The sequence below is a fragment of the Oncorhynchus mykiss genome, chromosome 24 (assembly GCF_013265735.2).
Source record: "Oncorhynchus mykiss isolate Arlee chromosome 24, USDA_OmykA_1.1, whole genome shotgun sequence".
Lineage (NCBI taxonomy): Eukaryota > Metazoa > Chordata > Actinopteri > Salmoniformes > Salmonidae > Oncorhynchus > Oncorhynchus mykiss.
In genome coordinates, this window is record NC_048588.1 from 6,372,070 (window position 1) to 6,383,454 (window position 11,385).

The 11,385-nt window shown below is 44.6% G+C and overlaps 1 protein-coding gene across 3 annotated transcripts; it reads right to left on the bottom strand.

The window, feature by feature from the left end:
- On the bottom strand, positions 1-11,385 carry LOC110503590 (SH3KBP1-binding protein 1). Of its 3 annotated transcripts, none has more exons than XM_021581996.2 (17): positions 11,176-11,385; positions 10,765-10,818; positions 10,548-10,593; positions 10,348-10,421; positions 10,168-10,226; positions 9,980-10,060; positions 9,725-9,895; positions 6,487-6,577; positions 6,180-6,370; positions 5,879-5,994; positions 5,552-5,639; positions 5,271-5,387; positions 4,627-4,815; positions 4,187-4,342; positions 3,756-4,037; positions 3,509-3,641; positions 1-2,650 (listed from the first exon to the last, which is right to left on the bottom strand). In XM_021581996.2, exons 1-17 carry the CDS (start codon positions 11,253-11,255, stop codon positions 1,996-1,998), a joined length of 2,583 nt encoding a protein of 860 aa, XP_021437671.1. In that variant the 5' UTR covers positions 11,256-11,385; the 3' UTR covers positions 1-1,995. The 3 variants fall into 3 exon arrangements, with proteins under 3 accessions (XP_021437671.1, XP_036817491.1, XP_021437672.1); XM_036961596.1 differs by having other exon boundaries at positions 10,548-10,660; XM_021581997.2 differs by having other exon boundaries at positions 4,627-4,797; positions 11,176-11,384.

Below are 11,385 nucleotides of genomic sequence, written 5' to 3' on the forward strand. Positions count from 1 at the left end.
TAAGAGTTTGATTAATAGTATGACTTTCTGCTTCATTTATGTGGCACATCATGGAATTGCAGAGGAAAAACAAATGCTACCAAAGTGAAAGACAAAAAAGAAAAAAAAGAAGTGTGACAAGTATTAGACAAGACAGTAAACAGAGACACTTGAACACGCCTCTTCATCTGAGCTATTGGTGCAACAGGAAATACCGCTGAACTACGTTGTTGTCAGTGACAAATCAATCAAACCGGTTAACATTGCGACAGAAACCACTAAATACACAAACATGTGTTCAGAAAAAGCAAAGAGATAGACCTCTACCGACATTTGGTAGAATCACTCCACAATCAAGTTGCTTGTCCTTGTAACGAAGTTTGGGTAAAATGGTCATAACCCATAAAAAAAAAAAAAAAAAGATAAAACACAGGTACGTGAGGCACTGGGTTGTGATCTGGACGAAGACTTGAAAAAGAATGATCCAAAATGGCAGTAAGTTAGTCAGATGTAACTAAACATATGAATGATAAAATGTCTATCATTTATCTATAGATTTGCCATCGGATTCTTCGTCAACAATCATCACTACATTTGATACTGCGTGTGCAGTAGGCTTATTGATTCATTCAAGGTACAGAAAGCCAACCGTAGCGCAAAGCAGGAAGACTGAAAGAGAAATCTATAGAGGATATCAGAAACGTTTAGAGGCCAGCCAACCTGGACAGCTGATGAAACTGTGGTTTTGCACAACCGAATAATACAATTTCTGCAGAAACTATCGGAAACTGTCTCAGGGAAGCTCATCTGCGTGCTCATCCTAAAAAAAATCTCAAATGCTCACTTTCGATGGCCACACTGGAGAAGTGTGCTCTTCACAGATTAATCCCGGTATTGTGTAGGCAAGAGGCTTGCTGATGTCAACGTTGTGAACAGAGTGCCCCATGGTGGCGGTGGGGTTACGGTATGGGCAGGTATAAGCTACGGACAACAAACAAAAGAGCATTTTATCGATGCCAATTTGAGTGCACGGCAATGGAGGCTGGTGGGAGTAGCTACAGGAGGACGGACGCATTGTAATGGCTGGAATGGAACGGAGTCAAACATGTGGTTTCCATATATTTGATTTGTTAAATACACAGTTCCATTTATTCCATTCCAGCCATTACTATGAGCCCACCAGCCTCCACGGATGCACAGAGATACCGTGACGAGATCCTGAGGCCCATTGTCGTGCCATTCATCTGCCGCCATCACCTCATGTTTCAGCATGATAATACACTGACCCATGTTGCGAGGACCTGTACACAAAATGTCCCAGTTCTTCCATGGCTTGCATTCTCAGACATGTCACTCATTGAGCATGTTTCGGATGCTCTGGATTCGATTTTGTTTAACAGCATGTTCCAGTTCCTACCAATATCCAGCGACTTCGCACAGCTATTGAAGCGGAGTGGGACAACATTCCACAGGCCACAATCAACAGCCTGATCAACTCTTTGCAAAGGAGATGTGTTGTGCTGCATAAGGCAAATGGTGGTCACACCAGATACTCACTGGTTTTCTGACCACACTACAAAAATGTTTAAGGTATCTGTGACAAACAGATGCATATCTGTATTCCCAGCTATGTGAAATACATAGATTAGGGCCTAATGATTTTATTTAAATTGACTTGATTTCCTTATATGAACTGTAACGCAGTAAAATCTTTGAAATTGTTGCATTTATATTTTTGTTCAGTGTAATTTAATTAAATGGACTGCTCTACCAAATGCAACCGAACAACTGTATACATGGCTAGATTTACAATGTGTATCATCAACACATTGACAGTTTGGATATATGTTGTATATTCATCTTTTGAAAACAGAAGAATGACATTTGATGTGTCCTTGATGCTAAAAAAGAAAATGTCCATAAATGCGACAATAGGTGCCGTCACTAAACCACACATGCTCAGAAACACCAAAAGCGTCCATTGTTTGTCCACTCACTCATACATCACCGAGCCAGTCAGAAGCTGGTCTCATTCATAGGGGGTTTAGAACTGGTGGGGGGCACAGGGGAGGAGCTCTCTGGAGTGGCTGCTGCAGCCTCAGGGGGCGGGACTTCTGTAGTAGGGGAGGTGTCAGCTCGACGAGGCGACACGGGGGTCTGGGAGCGGGTTGGACTGACGATTGTAGCAGGGGCAGGGCTGGGTGAGGTGGGCTGCGGCCGGCGCGGCGATGAAGTTGGGGAGGCTGCAGGGGGGCTGGAGAAAGAGGCGGGGGTCCGTAGACCCAGTCTAGCCTCCAACTCCGAGCATACAGCCAGGCTGCGCCGCGTGCCCCCCTCCGCCCCTCCTGCAGAGTCCGAGACCTTGGCAAGCTCCTGACAACGCTCAACAAAACTACCCCTGCGCAGAGACCCCATGCCACCGTCCCGGTCTCTGTCCTGGGGGACGGTGCGGCCGGGCCGGGGGCTGCCACTGCTGCTGAGGGAGGCCTGGCTCAGACCCAGGTGGTGGGGCTGGATGCCCAACCCCGCCATGGAGAGAGCCATGTCCCGGGGCTTGGTGAGGGGCACCGGAGGGGCCTGGCGGGGCAGGCTACCAGAGAAGGGACCCGAGCTGCTCACACCTCCTCTGGTCCCACGCTCTCTGGAGCTCTCACTCAGCTGGGACTGCAAACTGCAGAGACAAGAAACAGAGAGATATATGATCAGGGCCTAAAATGTACTTTTTGTTCCACCAGCCACTGTGGCAGGCAGATTTTTTTTTACCAGCCCAAAAACAATTTGCCATAATTACAATCTCTGGAATTTTTCCAAAACAAAAAATGTATTAGTAAGAAGTAATGTGGTATTATGCTTCATTTAATTTTTTCTTTTAACCAAAATATCAGATGAGACAATGTTCAGCTGCCCCTTTTAAGGGCGGAAGGTTACCGTGGTAACGAGGCTAATCGAGTCATGCCATGCGTCTGTAACATTTGGGATGTGACTCGTAGTAGACATCGTCTTCACTATCAGTTGAAGCAGCAGATTCAAACAAACATTGAAAAACAACGGCGCTTGTGAACACAACAATGTAAATAGCCAAGAAACACCAGGACAAAGTCTCACTTTGATGACTTGAGTAAATTAGACCAACTTTTATGCCTGTGCCTACAAAAAAATGAATCTATCAGGGGTTCACTTACATTGCGCAAAGCTGTTGCTGCGTGAGGTGGGATTTGTATTCCTTTGTGCAATTAGAAACACTATACTTTGAAGGCACCTACTTCAGCATTTTTCGCACATACTCTCATACTTTACTTTTGATTCTATTTTTATTCACAAATGCGAATGCAACGCTCACATTGTAGAGCCCTGCAAATTGACCACCCCCCCAAACTAAAGCTACTCGCATTTTGGTGGGTGTTCATTTTATGCCCTGAACATGTGCACTTGCAGAAAGGATAGCATCAGTGGGTTAATATACGCAGCTGTATGGGTCATGTAGCAGGTGTGTGATTACATGGGCAGTTGGCAATGGTGGCTGGTGTACCTGGAGGTGGAGGCTCGGGGTGTGGAGGAGTGGGTGAAGGAGGCAGCGGGACTCATGTCGGGCGTACGGGTCAGAGCCAGGTCACACTGGTCCAGCAGCTCCAGGAGCTCCTCCTCTGTTGGGCCTCCCAGCGCTGAGGGACAACCAGACAGAGACAGTCAGAGGCCTCAACTCAACTTCTAGGACACATCACTTAAGCAAACCACAAAAAAAAAAGCCACGTGTTGTAGAGCGGAGGTCGTCGTACCCCTGATGTCCACTTTCCCTGCGATCTCCATGGCGGTGGTCAGGTCCCACATCTGGATGCTACCGTTGGCGTGGCCACCGAAGAGGTAGCGGCGGGGACGTGAGCCGATGCGGCTGGACCCCTCGCACTCGTGCACCATGAAGGAGGTGATGGAGGTGCCGTCCACAGAGCGCACCTCGCACACCCTCTTCCCGTTGGACGAGAGGCGCACGTAGAGTTTGTCTGTGTCGGGGACGACCCTCTGGATAAACACCTGCTGGTCGTCTCGCTCGCCATACGGACCTGTTCGAGAGGAACACGCACCCTTACAGTACGTACCCTTACAGTACGTACCCTTACAGTACGTACCCTTACAGTCCTTTTCTCATTGCATCTCTAAAAATGTTAACAAACCAGTGTCCACTTTTGACCCCTGACCTCTGTCTGCTTACCTATCTCAGTGCCGGCAGCACAGCCCCCGTGGCCGTCGATGTCCTCCAGAGAGAGGATCTTGAAGGAGGTGAGGGGGGTGGAGCCTGGCTGGGTGGAGATCATGCCCCTGAAGCGAGTCACCGTCCATGTCCGCACGTGGTTGTTGTCTGCACACACTGACGACACAACAGGGTTAGCCCAAACACATCTGCATGATGGGCCCCATCTTCTGCACTAAACTTGGAGGACCAACGTTTCTCTGTCAGCAACATCAATGTTTAACGTATCGCCGTGTCAGCTGACATCCGAAAAGGCAAAAATCAAATCAACCCCAATGAGAAATGTAGCTAAATTAATTCAGAAGCATAACATCCAACAGCTCACAAGCGGAGATGGTAGAATACACAGCGAAGTAACGATCATCCCTAAAACGTGGAGGCTCCTAGCCAACCATTCTCACCTGATATGAGGTGCTTCTCAGAGAGCATGATCTTGGTGACGGGGCTACGGTGGACTGAGAAGGTCTGGAAGAGCTGGGGCCCAGAGCCAACGGTCTCCGGGTGCTGCACTATGACCCGCACCGTGCCCGAGCTGGTCCCGTAAGCGATCTCGATCCAGTTGCCGCTGTCGCCTGACGACACATTGGGGACTTTTATCCCATACACTATTTTAGCCACAACGCATGCGGTGTTATGTACCGTGCATATCAAGAAATGGAAGTGGATAGTCAGCCGGTAGACCCAAAAAGGTTAAGGTTGAGGCATTAGGATCGAAATTGGTTTAAGTTAGTGTTCATGTTAGGGACGTGAGGTTAGGGTAAAGGTCAAGATTAGTTTAAAGGTTAACGTTAGGTAAAGAGTTAGCGAAACGCCACCGGGAACCATTCAAAATCTGCCAGCTGCCTATAAAATGACCATTGCTGACCATAAATGAAGTAACACGGCAAACAAGTTTTTCAGAAAATAATTGTTTTGCAACATGTATTTATTAAGTTTCTATTTCCAATAACCACAATTGACCAATTGATACTGGCTAATCCTTAAAAACATGCAGAAAAAAGAAATTAATTTGAGTGAAGGTAAAAATCGAAACGGGCAGACATACTTGTTTTGGGCGTGAGGTAGACACTGAGAGCAGTGATGGCGTCCTCCGTGGGGTCGCGGTACAACTCTGTGACTAGGAGGTCATTGTCCTTCATCCTCAATGGAAACTTCTGAACATCTGTTTGACAAGAACACGTCCATGAGAGGTCTATATTTTGCAACTGTATTCATATACTTATACTGAATGATGTACTACAAAAACACTGCATTCTTCTACACAGAAAAACTATTTCAATAGTTGTCCATTATTGCGTCATAGGTAGAAAAGATGACTTCCCTTACCTATATAATATATGGACCCATTGTTGCAGCCTAGAATGAGGAACGATCCGGCAGTGTCATAGCTATTAATGGGAACCACATCTTGATTCTGAGAAGGGAAAGACAAAAGGAAAACATGAAATGGTGTACAATACATATAATATATGCCATTTAGCCAACACAACTTACAGTCCTGTGTGCATACATTTTACATATGGGTGGCCCCGGGAATCGAACCCACAATCCTGGCGTTGGCAACTGAGCCATACAAGACCACATATACTATTAATATACATAATATGCTCTTTTGACGTGGCATTCTTACAGAACGTACGGACACAACTTTACCTGCCAATGTTTGGTCACTGCATTCCATACTCCCACTTTCCCTGTGTGGCTGGTGGCAATAAGCTGGTTCCCCACGAAGAAGAGAGCCTCCACGGGGACATTCAGACTGAACACACCTGGAGGGAAGCAGGTACAACGGAGACCTATTAGCACGGCCCTTACAATAAGCCCCCACAACTACCTATGACGTGGTCTCTTAAAGTACTAAAACGACAAGTCAACAAATAAACATTTTGAGCGATAAAAACTATACCCGTAACGTTTGCTTTAACACTGTGCGTTCATCCGTTTGCGGACTGACCTATCTCGTTGCCGTTGCCGTCGGGACAGATAGTCCAGAGGATGATCTCTGTGCCCGAGGCCACGGCCACCATCTTGTCGTTGTCTCCCAGGGAGCCGCCCATCACCTTGGCGTTGAGCGCCACCCTGTCAATCACCCAGTCCAGGCGGGGACTGGTGAACACTTGCTGCCAGCCCGTAGACTCCTTCACTCTGATGGACGAGGACGGCACAGTTTAACACCCTCGACGGTCCTTACCCCCCCCCCCCAAAAAAAGACTGATTCATACGACGCTGTGATATTGTACACGGAAGTCCTGTGTTCTTACCGGTAACAAACAACAAACTGGGCATAAGCCACAGCGATCCAGTTGTGGTGGCCACAGATGATGCGGACCATGCCTGGGTCAGCAAGCTGAGCTGTGTCGGAAGGGAAAGATGAACAGGCGTGGGTGAAGGTGAACCCTCCAGGTTGATAATATTCCCTTAACAAATAAATGGCTCCAGATTAGAGCTTTTACTTTCAATCCATTGCAACCAGACAAGACATATTGATTGAAATATAAATAAATATATATATATTGAAGCTAAATAGAATGTCAAAATACTGTCCCGAAAGATCGTCACGGTCTGAGTCACGGACGGTTCACTCTAGCCCTGGTGGTCTCCTTACACAGACCTGCACCTTGGAGACTGTTTGCACCGACGTCCCACACAGCCAACCCCTTATACATAAACACAGACCCGCACGGGTCAGTTCTTTGGAGCCACACTCACCCCGCGCCAGCCATATCAATTCCGAGCCCCACCCCATATCCAGCAACAGGACAGATTTTTCTCTGCAACCCCACCCGCCAAATAACATCAATTTAGTTAATTGTTTTTTATGACTCCAGAGTAGTAGGCTACTAGGCCATTCCCCTTCCCTGCATGAATGAATTTGACTGCATCTCTATTCAACATTAGGATAAAAGGAAACCATGCCATGAATTAAGAGCGATAGGCCTATCTTCTTAGTTACACGATGCAACACATTGACAACCCAAATTGCTTTGAAAAAGAGCCTTCTAATTACCTAATGAAAGCATATAGCCAACATAAAACACCATTATATTAAATATTGTTTAGATAACGAAATAGTTTAATTGAAACTTAGATATACAATTCCCAAAATCAAATTGGCTATAGGCTGCAAAAATAGCCTGTATTCATTTAGTAGGCTACTGGCTACTCAAACTTTTACCAGCCGCAGGCGTTTAAACTTTATATAGCCTGCTTACGGTCTAAATGAACGAAAGCCTGAATTCATTTAGCCTAATACTGAATGTTAGGAGTAGATTCCTAGAGGACTAAGTATTTTCTATCTACTAAATGTCTTGGTAAGTCATGGTATTTAAAAAAAAACTTTTAAGTACTTTTTTAGGAGTGGGCTCCTCGATTATTTGATTGACAGTTCCGGTCGCCTAGCGATGGACGTTAGTCCCGCTTCAAGAAGCGGCATTCCTTTACAGACCAGTAAAATGCCCATTCAGTGGCGCTTCGAAACGATCTCCAGAGAAGGTTGTGTCGGCAAAGCCGTCGTGTACCCAGACATACAGACATGCCGTAGCCAATGCGCTTTCAAGGGTACAGTGGCAAGAAAATGTATGTGAACCCTTTGGAAATACCTGTATTTCTGCATAAATTGGTCATAAAATTTGATCTGATCTTCATCTAGGTCACAACAATTGACAAACAATCTGCTTAAAAACAATTACACGTTTTCATGTCTTTATTGAACACCCCGTGTAAGCATTCACAGTGCAGGGTGGAAAAAGCATGTGAACCCTTGGATTCAATAACTGGTTGACCCTCCTTTGGCAGCAATGACCTCAACCAAACGTTTTCCGTAATTGCGGATCAGACCTGCACAACGGTCAGGAGGAATTTTGTACCATTCCTCCTTACAAAACTGTTTCAGCTCAGCAATATTCTTGGGATGTCTGGTGTGAACCGCTCTCGAGGTCATGCCACAGCATCTCAAATCAGGTTTAGGTCAGGACTCCATACACCACTCCAGAAGGTGTATTTTCTTCTGTTGAAGCCATTCTGTTGTTGATTTACTTCTGTGTTTTGGGTCGTTGTCCTGTTGTATCACCCAACTTCTGTTGAGCTTCAATTGGCGGACAGATAGCCTTACATTCTCCTGCAAAATGTCTTGATAAACTTGGAAATTAATTTTTCTGTCGATGATAGCAAGCTGTCCAGGCCCTGAGGGAGCAAAACAGCTCCAAATCATGATGCTCCCTCCACCATACTTTACAGTTAGGATGAGGTTTTGATATTGGTGTGCTGTGCCTTTTTTCCTCCACACGTAGTGTTGTGTGTTCCTTCCAAACAACCCAACTGTAGTTTCATCTGTCCACAGAATATTTTGCCAGTAGCGCTGTGGAACATCCAGGTATACTTTTGCAAACTTCAGACTTGCAGCAATGTTTTTTTTGGACATCAGTGGCTTCTTGTTCAGTGTTTTACGTATCGTAGACTTGTCAACAGAGATGTTAGCATGTTCCAGAGATTTCTGTAAGTCTTTAACTGACACTCTAGGATTCTTCTTAAACCACATTGAGCATTCTGTGCCTAGCTCTTGCAGGCATCAACAGTGCTGTACTAATTTATAGACATTTTGACTTACTGTGGACTGATGAACATCACGGCTTTTTAGAGATACTTTTGTAACCCTTTCCAACTTTGTGCAAGTCAACAATTCTTAATCTTAGGTCTTCTGAGATCTCTTTTGTTCGTTGCATAGCTCACATCAGGCAATGCTTCTTGTGAACAGCAAACTCAAATTTTGTGAGTGTTTTTTTATTGGGCAAGGCAGCTCTAACCAACATCTCCAATCTCGTCTCATTGATTAGACTCCAGGTTAGCTGACTCCTGGCTCCAATTAGCTTCTGGAGAAATCATTAGCCTAGGGGTTCACATACTTTTTCCAACCTACACTGAATGTTTAAATGATGTATTCACTATAGACAGGAAAAATACAATAATTTCTGTGTTATTAGTTTAAGCACACTATGTTTGTCTATTGTTGTGACTTAGATAAAGATCAGATCAAATTTGATGACCAATTTATGCGGAAATCCAGGTAATTCCAAAGGGTTCACATACTTTTTTCTTGCCACTGTATATGACTGCGGGAGATGAAACTTCATTGAGCCCTAGCTGTCATGCAGAATAATGTTCCTATTACATATGTATTGTAAATTGACGTGGAATTTTGTGATTTAAAAAAAAAAAATCTACAGTAACCCCCCCCCCACAAAAGGCAAGTTGAAACGTTTGTCACATCCCTAATGCATACTACCTCTTCTATTAGTTATTTTTTTACTTGACTCTTTCATTGTTATTACTGATGTTGATTGTACTGCACTATTGAGGAAACTACCACATAAGCATTTTGCTGCACCTTTTCAAATGACATTTTATTGGTCACATACACATATTTAGCAGATAATATTGCAGGTGTAGAGAAATGCTTGTAAAATGTGTATGTTAAATGTGCATGTGATTCTGAGGCCTTACCACCACTTATCCTCTCCTCAATCGTTGCTTTACCCAGTATGCCCGCGTTGCCCAGGTTGGGTGGCATGGTGTTGCTGCGTCTCACTGGAGCCCTCTCCATGGGCAAGGCACAGCCCACCATATACTGAGGTCCCGCCACACTGTGGCGGTTTCTCCGCTTTGCCGGGTACACTGGTGAACAAGAGGAGACGATCAGGAAATCAAACTTATTAAAAACACACACTTTGACTGTCCTTGAAGTGAAGTCAAATCTACCTGGAGGCGGCAGATAGCCATTGAAGAGCACGTTTCCACAGGAAGATCGGTCCAGTTCGTCACAAAGCTGCAGCTTACGCACTGAGTGAGAGAAAAAAAAGTAACCAAGGTACAGACACGAACACACACAAAGAAAGACAGCCTCTCATTCACAGCTGTATTGGACTAGCTACTGGCTACTTTCTTACCCAACGGAGTGATGCCATAGAACTCCGCTTCATGCATGAGCAGGTGCACATTTATAGACCTAAAAAGAAAGATTAAGAAATGTAATTTGGAAAACAACCTGCCCTCAAGGCTGAATAGATTTTTTTTGTTGATTTTTTTAAACTCTAATTGTAAACAAATGTAAACAAAGGAATCAGCACCTGGGAAACAACTCTTTGGTACGCAGGAAGTTCAGTATGGGAGTAAAGAGAGATGGGTCCCGATCTATGAAGATCTGTGGGAGATAAAGGTCAGCAGCACATTACAAATATGTTATAAGTAGGCCTAAGTGGTTGCCAATATCAAATAGGTTTATATACACATAGCCTAGTTTTTTAAAAATCGATTTCAGACAACTTACAGCTCCAGTTTCATCCTTCAAGGTTGAGATCCTCCCACTTAGAAGACTGGCAGAGACAACACATCTCACTAGTTAGACCGTACTGAGCTACAGCAAATGACCACATGCCATCTCTATGGGTCGGTAATTAATGAGTTGGAGTGGGTCATTATGAAGACACTTGTGAATTTAATAAAAGGCATTGGCCTAGGTCTCAAAATAAAGAGAGTCTACCTACCTTGAGAAAAAGGAGTCTGGGACCCATGTCAATGTCTGTCTGGAGGTGCTGAACCTGAAACAACATGATCACTCAAATGAGCATACACACAGACTCAAGTTTGATCAAGTTCAAATCCATTGAAAAGCTAGCAAGCTAACATTACCGAGCTAGCTAGCTTTGCACTTCCGGCTGCACTGTGAAGTCAGTAGTTGCTAACTTTACTGTCAGAGACATAAGGTTTAGCTGGTAAAATATCTAACTAACAGTAGTTCGTTTGCTAACTTAAGACAATGTTACTAACGTTATTTGATTACCAAAAATATCTAGTTAGCTAGCCAGCCAGCAACTTTTACATAGCTAGCTAGCATTCACCCAACAACAATAGCTAGCAGGCGGTAGCTAACTATTCAAAGAAATGCCAGTCCTCACCTTTTTCCTCCAACGTTTAAATGGATAATGTCTCCGGTCCTTGCTATATTAGCCATATTGTAAGCTGTGTGAATGTTCATGCATTGCCCACAAAGTTAACGTTTGAATTAATCATCACAAAAACTATTTAACCAACGACAACGTTAGACACATAATTATTCCTGTTACAACTTCCTGAAACAGAACCTTCTTCTTCTGTGGTGTCTGACA

Excerpts from the sequence above, each read along its gene's own strand:
- LOC110503590 (XM_021581996.2), bottom strand. The coding sequence starts at position 11,255 with ATGAACATTCACACAGCTTACAATATGGCTAATATAGCAAGGACCGGA. Across the intron at positions 6,578-9,724 it reads TGAGGAGAGGATAAGTGGTG|CTCAGCTTGCTGACCCAGGC; the intron begins GTAAGGCCTCAG and ends CTTCCGACACAG. Across the intron at positions 3,642-3,755 it reads AGGGAAAGTGGACATCAGGG|CGCTGGGAGGCCCAACAGAG; the intron begins GTACGACGACCT and ends GTTGTCCCTCAG.